The sequence below is a fragment of the Lithobates pipiens genome, unplaced genomic scaffold (assembly GCF_037356315.1).
Source record: "Lithobates pipiens isolate NorthernLeopardFrog02 unplaced genomic scaffold, aLitPip1_a1.2 Scaffold_10, whole genome shotgun sequence".
In the NCBI taxonomy this organism is placed as follows: domain Eukaryota; kingdom Metazoa; phylum Chordata; class Amphibia; order Anura; family Ranidae; genus Lithobates; species Lithobates pipiens.
In genome coordinates, this window is record NW_027507686.1 from 35,009,863 (window position 1) to 35,022,567 (window position 12,705).

The 12,705-nt window shown below is 47.5% G+C and overlaps 1 protein-coding gene across 1 annotated transcript; it reads left to right on the forward strand.

Annotated features, from left to right (window-relative positions):
- Window positions 1-44: 44 nt before the first annotated feature.
- LOC143941634 (uromodulin-like) lies at window positions 45-11,847 on the forward strand. Its single transcript, XM_077463345.1, has 9 exons — window positions 45-93; window positions 5,043-5,130; window positions 6,372-6,554; window positions 7,243-7,436; window positions 7,914-8,089; window positions 10,152-10,394; window positions 10,730-10,886; window positions 11,386-11,506; window positions 11,683-11,847. Exons 2-9 carry the CDS (start codon window positions 5,043-5,045, stop codon window positions 11,829-11,831), a joined length of 1,311 nt encoding a protein of 436 aa, XP_077319471.1. The 5' UTR covers window positions 45-93; the 3' UTR covers window positions 11,832-11,847.
- Window positions 11,848-12,705: the final 858 nt, after the last annotated feature.

Genomic DNA, 12,705 nt, shown 5'->3' on the forward strand with positions numbered 1-12,705 from the left:
GGGTGGGGAGAGGAGCGTGATGATTGACAGCTGACAGCCATTAATTCAGAGTGGGAGGAGGGGGAGGGGAGGTCTGTGATCGGCTGTAGGAAGGTAGATGTGTATAGATGCAACAGATCTGGGATAGACCCCACATATATACTATATACTGACAGGGACTGGATTACTCAGAGCCCCCTTTTACATACAGGTCTATAGTATTTTGTCCCCTTCTTTATTTTATACCACCCCCTTTTTCTATTACAATCCAATCCCCCCTCCATCTGTCTCTCTATCACACCCCAATACCCCCCCCCCCCCTTCACCACCTGTTCCTCTATTATACTCCCAACTCCCCCCCCATCTGTCTCTCACACCCCAATCCCCCCCCCCCATCTGTGTCTCTCTCTCACACCCCAATCCACTCCCCCATCTGTCTCTATCACACCCCAATCCCCCCCCCTTCTGTTCCTCTACTAGACCTCCAATCCCCTCCATCTGTCTCTTTCACACCCCAATCCCCCCATCTGTTCCTCTACTAGATCCCCCAACCCCCCCCCCCCATCTGTTCCTCTACTAGATCCCCCAACCCCCCATCTGTTCCTCTACTAGATCCCCCAACCCCCCCCCATCTGTTCCTCTACTAGATCCCCCAACCCCCCCCCCATCTGTTCCTCTACTAGATCCCCCAACCCCCCCCCCCCATCTGTTCCTCTACTAGACCCCCCAACCCCCCCCCATCTGTTCCTCTACTAGATCCCCCAACCCCCCCATCTGTTCCTCTACTAGATCCCCCAACCCCCCCATCTGTTCCTCTACTAGATCCCCCAACCCCCCCATCTGTTCCTCTACTAGATCCCCCAACCCCCCCATCTGTTCCTCTACTAGATCACCCAACCCCCCCATCTGTTCCTCTACTAGATCACCCAACCCCCCCCATCTGTTCCTCTACTAGATCACCCAACCCCCCCCATCTGTTCCTCTACTAGATCACCCAACCCCCCCCATCTGTTCCTCTACTAGATCACCCAACCCCCCCCCCCCATCTGTTCCTCTACTAGATCACCCAACCCCCCCCATCTGTTCCTCTACTAGATCACCCAACCCCCCCATCTGTTCCTCTACTAGATCACCCAACCCCCCCATCTGTTCCTCTACTAGATCACCCAACCCCCCCATCTGTTCCTCTACTAGATCACCCAACCCCCCCATCTGTTCCTCTACTAGATCACCCAACCCCCCCATCTGTTCCTCTACTAGATCACCCAACCCCCCCATCTGTTCCTCTACTAGATCACCCAACCCCCCCATCTGTTCCTCTACTAGATCACCCAACCCCCCCATCTGTTTCTCTACTAGATCCCCCAACCCCCCCCCCATCTGTTTCTCTACTAGATCCCCCAACCCCCCCCCCATCTGTTTCTCTACTAGATCCCCCAACCCCCCCCCCCATCTGTTTCTCTACTAGATCCCCCAACCCCCCCCCCATCTGTTTCTCTACTAGATCCCCCAACCCCCCCCCATCTGTTTCTCTACTAGATCCCCCAACCCCCCCCCATCTGTTTCTCTACTAGATCCCCCAACCCCCCCCCCCCCCATCTGTTTCTCTACTAGATCCCCCATCTGTTTCTCTACTAGATCCCCCAACCCCCCCCCATCTGTTTCTCTACTAGATCCCCCATCTGTTTCTCTACTAGATCCCCCAACCCCCCCCCCATCTGTTTCTCTACTAGATCCCCCAACCCCCCCCCCATCTGTTTCTCTACTAGATCCCCCAACCCCCCCCCCATCTGTTTCTCTACTAGATCCCCCAACCCCCCCCCCATCTGTTTCTCTACTAGATCCCCCAACCCCCCCCCATCTGTTCCTCTACTAGACCCCTAATCCCCCATCTGTCTATCACACCCCAATCCCCCCCATCTGTTCCTCTATTATACCCCCAACCCCCCATCTGTTCCTTTACTAGACAACAATCATTCCATCTGTCTATCATACCCCCAATCCCCCCCATCTTTTCCTCTATTATAACCTCAACCCCCCCCCCCCCCCATCTGTCTCTATCATACACCAATCCCCTCCATCTGTTCCTTTACTAGACCCCCCCATCTGTTCCTCTATTATAACCTCAATTCCCCCCACCCCCAAATCTGTTGCTATCGCACACCAATCCCCTCCATCTCTTCCTCTACTAGATCCCCAATAGCCCCCCCCCCCAATCTGTTCCTCTATTATACATCCCAACCCTCCCCCCCATCTGTTCCTCTACTAGATCCCCCAATCCCCCCCCCCCATCTGTTCCTCTATCATACCCCCCATCTGTTCCTCTATTATACCCCCATCTCTCTGTCACACCCCAATACCCTCCATCTGTTCCTCTACTAGATCCCCCCCCCCAATCTGTTCCTCTATTATACCCCCATTCCACCCCCATCTGTCTCTCTATTACACCCCAACTCCCCATCTATTCCTCTACTAGACCCACAATCCCCCCATCTGTCTCTTATACCACCCCCCCCCCCCATCTGTCTCTCTATTATAACTCAGATTCTCCCCACACCCTTTCTGTCCCTCTATTATACCCCTAACCCCCCCCCCCCCCATCTGTTCCTCTATTATACCCCCTATCTCCCCTCCCCCAAATCTGCCCCTCTATTATTTTTGCCCATTCTTCTTTGCAAAATAGCTCATGCTCTGTCAGATTGGATGGAGAACGTCTGTGAAAAGCAATTTTCAATTCTTGCCACAGATTCCCAATTGGATTTGGGTCTGGATTTTGACTGGGCCATTCTAACACATGAATATGCTTTGATCAAAACCATTCCATTGTAGCTCTGGTTGTATGTTTAGGATTTTTGTCCTGCTGGAAGGTGAACCTCCACCCCAGTCTTAAGTCTTTTGCAGAGTCTAACAGGTTTTCTTCTAAGATTGCCCTGTATTTTGTTCCATCCATCTTCCCATCAACTCTGACCAGCTTCCCTGTCCCTGCCGAAGAAAAGCATCCCCACAGCATGGTGCTGCCACCACCATGTTTCACGGGTGGGGATGGTGTGTTCAGTGCGAGGTGCAGTGTTAGTTTTCAGCTACACATAGAACTTTCTGGCCTAAAAGCAAAACACTATTTTGGTCTCATCTGACCAGAGCACTTTCTTCCACATGTTTGCTGTGTCCCCCACATGGCTTCTCGCAAATGGGACTTATGGCTTTCATCTTGCCACTCTTCCATGAGGCTGTGTTCACACTATTGTGAATTGGACGCGGTTTCTCCACATCCAATTTGCAATAGCAGGAGCTTTTGACCAGTTCTCTATGGAGCCGGTTCATGTATCTCCTCTGCGGCTCTGGTGTGAATTTTGCTCAGGGATCATGTGTGTCTTTTGGTCTGTTTCAGGTCCGAATTCAGGCTGAAATCAGACCTGAAAGGGTGAACGGGGACGCACTTGACCCCTGCTATGAGCCTCATGTGAACCCAGCCTAAGGGCCGGTTCACACTGCGGGCGATGCGAGGCGACACCGACTTACCTCCCCGCGACCTGCCGCGACCTCAGCGGCGACTTGCAAATGACTTCTGTATAGAAGTCAATGCAAGTCGCCCCGAGGTCGCCCAAAAGTAGTAAAGGAACCTTTTTTCTGAGTCGGAGCGACTCGAGTCGCTCCTCTCAGAACGGTTCCATTGTACAGAACGGGGGCGACTTGTCAGATCGCGGCGAGGCAAGTCGTGTCGCCTCGCATCGCCCGCAGTGTGAACCGGCCCTTAAGGCCAGATTTGTGGAGAGCACAACTAATAGTTGTCCTGTGGACATATTCTCCCACCTGCGCTGTGGATCTCTGTAGGTCCTCCAGAGTTACCATGGACCTCTTGGCTGCTTCTCTGATTAATGCTCTCCTTGCCTGGCCTGTCAGTTTAGGTGGACGGCCATGTCTTGGTAGGTTTGTAGTTGTGCTGTGCACTTTCCATTTTTGGATGATTGATTGAACAGTACAACGTGAGATGTTCAAAGCTTGGGATCTTATTTATTTTTTAATAACCTAACTCTGCTTTAAACCTCCCAACTTTATCCCTAAACTATCTGGTGTGTTCCTTGGTCTACATGATGCTGTTTGTTCACTAAAGTTCTCTAACAAACCTCTGAGGGTTTCACAGAACACCTGCATTTATCCTGAGATTAAATTACACACAGGTGGACTATTTACAAATTTGAGTAACTTCTGACAGCAATTGGCTCCACTTGATTTTCGTTGGGGGTATCAGAATAAAGGCAGCTGAATACAAATGCACACTACACTTTTTAAAAATGTATTTGTAAAAATTTGGAAAACTATTTATCAAATTCCTTTCCACTTTACAATTATATGCCACTTTGTGGTGGTCTATCAGAAAAAATACATTTTATGTTTTTGGTTGTAACATGACAAAATGTGGAACAAAAGTGTGAATACTTTTTCAAGGCACTGTCCCCCTCTCCCCCTCTGTCCCTCTATCACCCCATCTGTATCTCCATTATACCCCAAATCCTCCCCTCTGTCCCCATTATACCCCATTCCCCTCTATTTGCCCCCTCTATTCTATACTAATCCCCCCCCCCTCTGTCCCTCCTTATACCCTTATCCATACCCCCCACCCCATCTCTCTCTCTTATACCCCCATCTGTCCCTCTATTATGCCCCAATCTCCACCATCTGTCTTTCTATTATAGCCCAATCCCCCCTCTGTCTCTCTAATATACCCCAATCCCCCCTCTGTCTCCCTCTATTATATCCCAATCCTCCCTCTTCTCTGCACCTCGTATACCCCAATCCCCATCTGTCCCTGTAATATATGCCAATCCCCCTCCTTCTCTTCTGTCCCTTGTATAACCCAATCCCCCATCCCTCTACCCCAATACACTCCCCCCCCCCCCTCTAATATATGCCATTCTGTCCCTCTACAATAACCCAATCCCCCCCCCCTCCCCCTTATTGACAAAGGAGATGGTGAAGGTGGTGTGGCAGTAGGGTTGGTATAAGGGGTATTTCCAGGGTCAGGGAAATGTATAACCACCATTTCTTGTCTCTTCCTCCTGCAGATGGTGAAGTCTGGCTTCGCAGGGTGTCTCATGTTATTTGGGGTGATGTTGACTCTGGTGTCCCCGGTCATATTAGATACCGTTCAAGGTAAGGCTGGAATATGTTCTAAGCCCCAGGGGAACTAGAAGATGGCAATGCGTATGCACTTCAGGTCCATCCAGCAGTGTAGGCATTTTTACAGCCTGGTACTGGGTGCAGGGAATGTGTATATAGCTCTGGTGGTTTAATGTGAGTATTTAGAGCAGATACAAATTGGAAGGCCAGCACAAAGTCCACAGACTTTTTTTTTATTTTTTTTATGCAGTATTTAACAAGTGTTTTTTGTGTTTGCACTAAATGCCGCATATGAGCAATAGTGAATTTTCATTATCGCATGTGTAGCATGGTCCCAGGCCTCTTTTGGTCTAATGAGAACCTGCAGGGCCAGACATAGCTGACATCCTTCTGTATGTAATGGGTTGTGAGGCATGGTGGGTGCAAGGTGTTTCAAGTCATTGGGTGCCAAACACTTCTTGAATGCAAAAGATTTTACTTCTCTTAACAAACTTTTGTGGGGAAGAGGGTTAGGGCCAGGACACCCTTAAGTAGTTGCAAGTTTAATTAGCAGATTCCAAGACTTCAACAGGACAGCCATGCAGGGAAAGGCATCCAGCAAGACACCACACCTGCACGTGCAGGAATGCTGTCTCCTATGGCAACAGTATTTAACAGTTCCTAATACAAAGCTTAATGGTTTCTTTTCACTTCCGCTACAATCACTCCTTGTAGTTCTTCAATCCGCTGAGCTCCTGGTCTCAGTGCGTCCCGATCCCACCCTGTTGTGTGGCATAGCGAATTAATTTTCGCTATTTTCATTCATCCCTGTCAATCAGCAGGCATGTCGGTGAGACCTGTCTCCTGATTGGCCAAAGCATTAGGCGATCCTAACACCTTTTGGCAGAAGAGGAGACGAGCGGACATAGGAGCCGCAGCTGCCACTTCCCGCTGAGGAAGACAAGAGCCGCTGCTTCCCACCAAGGAAGAGAGCCCTGTCTCTCCAGGAGAGGAGCGGTAAGTGCCGGGGGTGGTTAGTGAAGTGACAGCCGCCTGCGTTCGATGGGCACTAGTGGCTGCATATGATAGGCCCTGGCTTGACACGGAAGGCTGCTCTGCTAGCTCCCCGGTTGGTGAGAATGCTACTCCAGTACTTGCTGGCCTCAATGTGGAGAGGAGGGAGGTGGCATGCTGCCTGGTGTTGCTATGAGGAGGGGGGCAGCATGCCTTTTAGCTCTCAGGTTTGAGGAAATCTGTATGACCCAGGTTATGAATGTATGATCTCTCCCAATCAGACCGGGGGGACCCCAGCGTGCGGCTCTTCTATCGGGATCCGTGGCCGACGCAGCCCACTGTGCCAAGCAATCTGGATGGAGTCTGCCCCCATCACATCTGTGAGAACGGAGGAACCTGTGTGGTGGTGGAAGGAAATTATAGATGTCTGTGTACACCGGGATTCATCGGACACAAGTGCCAAGGTGAGGGCAACTAGGAAACGTTATGGTGGTTCTTCTGCTTAAAGACATAGTAAACCAAAAATGTTATATATTGCAACTTACAATCCTTTAATGTGGTGGCTGTACTGGTTTTTTCCTTATTCATTTTTTATTTTATTTTTTTGGTCCTTTCACACGGGTGATCTGCCTGACGGACTGTGTTTTTGCTCCGCTGATCCTCGCTGAGCAGGCAGATAACAAGTCCGTCACTGAGCTGAGATGGACCTGTTGCTCTCCTCTATGGGAAAATCGGATGAAAACGGACCGCCTGTCCACTTTTTTTCCATCAGATCGGCCAGACGGATGGAAAATAAGGATTGTGTTGAATGAGATGTATTGTATGGTGTGTTCATGCTATGTAGTGGTGTAGCACTTTTGTGATGGATTGTATGGTGGGGCATAATTTGGTATGGAGTAGTGTGTTCTTGCTATGTAGTAGCATTTTATGTTGAGTATTATTTGGCATAGCTGCGGTGCAGTACATTGTGCTGGAATGTATGGTGTGGTTCAGGTTGGTATGTCGAATGGTGTTCCATTTTGTGTATTGTTTTTAGAATTTTGTAGAGTAGTACAGTTTTTACATGTGGTGTGTTCCATGCTGTGTAGCATTGTATAGTACTGTGTGTTCCATGCTGTGTGGTGTTCCACACTATTTTCTCTGTCCTTTTAGACATGGGGTTGGAGTTGGTCTGTGACAGCCACTGTATGAGGCTTCAGATTCCGAAGGCCGTCCTCACTGATCTGAGTGTGAATGTCTCCAACCTTCATACATCCAATGAGCAGTGCACAGCGAAGGAGTCTCTCCTTTATGTCTCCATCACACTGACACATCAGAATCACACACAGTGTGGGACAGAGGTTAAGGTAGGTGGTCTGATTTGCTATTGTAGGGATATTATATTAGCACAAGGTGGTCAGACCTTCATCTGGCTACACTGGGTCTGTTTGGTCTAGCCTAGGCTGATGACTTCTTCTGTTCCTCCACATAAGGGAACAGATGTGACCATGTCCACTTTCTATGACCACTGTGTGGTCAGACTTTAGACAGATTGGAGGTATCTGTGTGTTCAGGAGATGGGAACATTGTGCATATTCATGCATTGGTGAGCTCCTCAACATTCATAAACCCCCAGTCACAGGAAGTACACATTGGCCAGAAAGCTTTCTTCCAGTGGCACGTTCAGTTGAGTTGTATGGAACTATTTGACTATTCTTCCTGGTGGGGGAGGGGCTTCAGGCACAGTTATCATGCTATGATCTATCATATAGGGTAGTTGTGGTCTCGCCATGTGGCAGTCTTCCACTCTGTACGCTTCACCTGAGATGTCTCTTCTTTGCCAGGTTAATGGGACTCACCTTATCTACTCCAATGAGCTCCGCACAGGATTCACGTCACAGCGGCCAGAGATACTCAGAAATTCTATTTCCAGATCTGCTGATATTCGGATTGCCTTTTACTGTGTCTACCACTATGATCGAGTTGTGTCACTGCCCTACCCCCTGCTCACCAGTGCCTCGTACGTATTGTCTAGGGTGGCCATTGCTCTGAATGGGGTCACAAAGTGTGGTGGTGAGGCTTCTAAGGTCACTGGAATGGGGAGGTGTAACCATAAATATAAAAAATTGAGATGAGATAGATATAGATATCTGTCTCTCTGTCTCTCTGTCTCTCTGTCTCTCTGTCTCTCTGTCTCTCTGTCTCTCTGTCTCTCTGTCTCTCTGTCTCTCTGTCTCTCTGTCTCTCTGTCTCTCTGTCTCTCTGTCTCTCTGTCTCTCTGTCTCTCTGTCTCTCTGTCTCTCTCCAAATGTGCCATCTGAACGAAGAGTTTGGCCAAGACCCTGTAGGCTTGTGGTCATAGTCAAACTATTACCTCCCAGACAATTGGGGTCCTGACAGGCCATCTTGGTCCTTTGCAGACCATTAGAGGTCCTCAGACCATGTTACTACAATTCGCCCCCAGAGAGGAAGCAGTCAAGAGTTGCATAGTTAGATAATGGGTGAGGTTGAAAAAAGACACTAGTCCATCAAGTACAACCTATGCGTGTGATTATATGTCAGTATTACATTGTATATCCCTGTATGTTGTGGTCGTTCAGGTGCTTATCTAATAGGCTTTCTGAAAGGGAATTCCACATCCTTGCCGCTCTTACAGTCAGGAACCTTCTACGCAGTTTAAGGTTAAACCTCTTTTCTTCTAATTTTAATGAGTGGCCACGTGTCTTGTTAAACTCCCTTCCGCAAAAAAGTTTTATCCATATTGATGGGTCACCAGTATGGTATCTATAGGTTGAAATCCTAGAAATCAAGTGTCTCTTCTCCAGAGAGAATAAGTCCAGTGCTCCCAACCTTTCCTCATAATTAATATCCTCCAGACCCTTTATTGGCTTTGTTGCCCTTCTTTGTACTCTCTCCATTTTCAGTACATCCTTCCTGAGGACTGGTGCCCAGAACTGGACCGCATACTCCAGGTGCGGCCGGACCAGAGTCTTGTAGAGCATGCCAATATTCTGTTTGCTTTGTTAGCAGCAGCTTGGCATTGCATGCCATTGATGAGCCTATCATCTACTAGGACCCCCAGGTCCTTTTCCATCCTAGATTCCCCCAGAGGTGTTCTCCCCCTAGTGAGTAGATTGCATTCATATTTTTGCCACCCAAATGCATTATTTTACATTTTTCTACATTAAACCTAATTTGCCATGTAGTTCCCAGCCCAATGCCTTACACACTGAGACTCAACACTTTCTTGGAACCATTGCTTCTGTTTTTTTTTCATCCTTCATAAGATTAAAATAGTGGTCAAGGGGAGATGAGCTATTCATTTTGTATAATACAAACACTGAGCTGCATATGCATGATAAATGATATGCCCTAGCCTTATAGAACACCTTAGGGACTTTTATGAACCCTGCTGTAGATCTAGAATTTAAAGAATCTGAAATTGAGGCGATGTGCTGGTGTTGGAAATATAACCAGATAAAACGTATGTCGAGGGCGCTCAGAATGTCAGGACCAGGCAGCTAGTGTCTTTATTGGATGGATGAAGTGGTCTTCAAACACTTAGGGCTGCACTCAAAGAGGGAAGCAATCTCCTAATAGAAAACAGATGAAAGAAAAAAGGCGCCTCTGCACCTAGAGGCGCCTTTTTTTTTTTTTTTCTCTTTCATCTGTTGGAAATATAACTCCAACCAAGGAGGTAAAATCTCTCTAGCAGAGGAGGGTTAACGTCCCACATCAATACCACTATAAATTAAGAACCACGAAAATGAACATTGTAATTCATCCAGGACCTGTTCTGAACATGGTGACTACTGGATTTTCAGGTGTGCTCCCACCAGCAGGATAAAGCAATACTTCACAAACCGTAAAGTTTTTTCTGTTTTGTGTCATGTTGCCTATGGGGGGGGGAGATCACTTTACATTCTTTGTATGGAAGTCAATCTTAGTATGTGGATTTGGCTGCAGCCTGTATGGGGGTGAAAGCCGACTTTATTTATTTTTCTATGGATGAGAACATTGCTTTCCAATATCTCGGCATAGATTTGTGTAGTTGTCATGTTGGTCCTCTCTCTTCCCCTCAGGCTGGTGACCTTTGTGGTAAAGGAAGGAAAATTCAATGTTAGCATGACCCTTCACCCCTCAGAAGATTTCTTGGATCCTTACGATCGCCCTCCGATCATCCCACTTACCAGTAGACTCTACATCCAGCTGCAGATCCTTGAACATGACCCTCGAGACCTTTTCACACTGAGACTGGATGAGTGCTGGGCCACGCCGGGGCCAAATTATGTTGATGAGATAAAACACCTAATCATCTCCAGTGGGTGAGTAATATAGAGGTGGGCCTGGTTCTGGGAGCTGTTGGTACGAATCGCATCAGGAGTAGGGGTGTCTGGGAGGGGACTACACTAGAGGTAGGTGGATCGGGGGGGGGGGGAGAGAATATCACACTAGAGGTAAATGGGTCTGGGAGGTAGGTGGGTCAGGAAGGGATGGATCCCACCTAGGGGGTAGGTGGGTCAGGAAGGGATGGATCCCACTTGGAGGGGGAGGGGGTCAGAAAGGGGATCACAGTAGGGCTATATGTGCAATAACACATTGAGCTGATTTGGTTTCTTCAGGCAATTCCCTCTATAATAACAGAGCATCATCTTTGCAGAACTGCCAACGACTCCACAGTGGCCATGTTGGATTCTGGGGACCAGTCGCTGTGCCGCTTTTCCCTGCAGATGTTCCACTTTGTGAAATTTCCCGAATTTTACCTGCACTGCAGAATCTGGCTGCACCAGCCCAATGCCAGCCATTGCTGCAATCTGGTGAGGCTCCTTTATAAGCGTGCCAATATATTCTTCACTTAATTGTGGATTTGTAATAGAAAATTGAGTACTGTACATGATGCCCTTCTTTTTTTTTTTTTTTTTTTTTGCACAAATATATCATTTTTTTTTTTCATGGACGCGCTTTCAGGGTGTGTCCTCTTCAAGGTCCAAGCAAGTAATCTTGTGATCAGGTTAACTGCTTCTTCATCCGGCTATATGCAGTATCTTCCATCATACTTGAGGTGATTGTAGCTGTATTAGTGCAATTGCGACAGAGAAAATTGAGTGCTGTCCGTGATACTATTTATTTATTTATTTGCACTAACATATCATTTTTCATGGTAGAGCTTTCGAGGTGTGTCCCCTTCAAGGTCCAAGCAGTTTTATTTGTAATAAAACGCAAATAGAATAACTGTAAAACTTGATTTAGACATCTGTCTAGAGATTGTCCAGCCTTTCTTTTCCTTTGATTCTGGAATATTCTGCCTCTTTCCAGACTAAAACCAGCAATGGCAGACATCCCAGAGACCTGAGTGACCCATACAGGAAGGTGGTGTCCTGCGGTCCCATCAGACTCAGCCGGAGCTTGGTGTCCAGTGTTGGGAAGCCGGAATCAGGTAATATATCTAGACTGTCCACCAGCATAGGCAGAGGACAGCTCCTTGTGGGCAGGAACACTGTGTTCTGTGTGGGTGGGGCATTTTGGGAGTATTCAATGGCTTTCTGTCTAGTGGATATGGTACTGGGGGGTGTGGAGAAATGTTTTTTCCTCTGTGTATTTTCCTCTTTCCAGGTCTAGGTTCGTTCTTCCTCCCTGCATCCTCTGCAGCTGCAGCCGTCCTACTTCTGTTGGGTTTGGTCACTGTTGCCAAGATTCTGAAGAAAAGAGCAAAGCCAAGAGACCCTCTTCGAACTGTAAAGTTCCTCCAACTTCGTAAATAAAATACATTACAATGTATCTCTTGCTTGCCTCCTTTTTTGTATGGAGGGATTGATCTTCCTGCCTATCCATCTTGCTCCTCACCATTCCGCAGGGGAATACATACACTGTTCTCTGCTGTGAATTGTGGAGTCGCTCTCGCTCTCTCTCTCTCTTTTTTTTTTTTTTTTTTTTTTTTTTTTTTAATTCCCCCCCCCCCCCCCAATCCTGCGGGGGTGACCTCTCCTGTCCCCCTTCTCTTCTTATACTGGGGAAACAGATGGTGTTGGGAGATCGCCTATCTGCCACACAACCATCAGAGCACACCAGATTGTGAGCTTTAAATCTGCCCATGTGTCCAACCAGGTTTTGGGTGAGTCCTCCTCTATTGGTAAGGGACTGCATAAGTGTTTATACTAATTCTCTAGTATTACCAGGCTAAACCTGTAACCACTAATGAGCAATGTGTGGTTGGTGATGGCCTGTGTGCTGGCCAGAGGACTAAGGCAGAAGATCATTGGGTATTGCATAGGTTGGACTTTATGGACTTGTGTTTTTTTATTTTTTCAACCTCATCTATTATCCAACTATGTGTGTGATTATGTCAGTATTCCGTATATCCCTGTATGTTGCAGTCATTCAGGTGCTTATCTAATAGTTTTTGAAACTATCGATGGGGGGCCCCCCCCCCCCTTGCTGAAACCACCGCTTGTGGAAGGGAATTCCACATCCTTGCCGCTCTTGCAGTAAAGAACCCTCTATGTAGTTTAAGGTTAAACCTCTTTTCTTTTAATGAGTGGCCACCTTTCTTGTTAAAGTGGAGTTGCCCCCCAAAAAATAAAACTACTTAAAATTCTTTAAAAAAATCAAAAAAAAATAATTGGCAAAAAAAAAATT

Coding starts and splice junctions, on each gene's coding strand:
- LOC143941634 (XM_077463345.1), top strand. CDS start 5,043: ATGGTGAAGTCTGGCTTCGCAGGGTGTCTCATGTTATTTGGGGTGATG. Junction 7,437..7,913: donor AGTGTGGGACAGAGGTTAAG/GTAGGTGGTCTG, acceptor CTTCTTTGCCAG/GTTAATGGGACTCACCTTAT. Junction 8,090..10,151: donor CCCCTGCTCACCAGTGCCTC/GTACGTATTGTC, acceptor TCTTCCCCTCAG/GCTGGTGACCTTTGTGGTAA.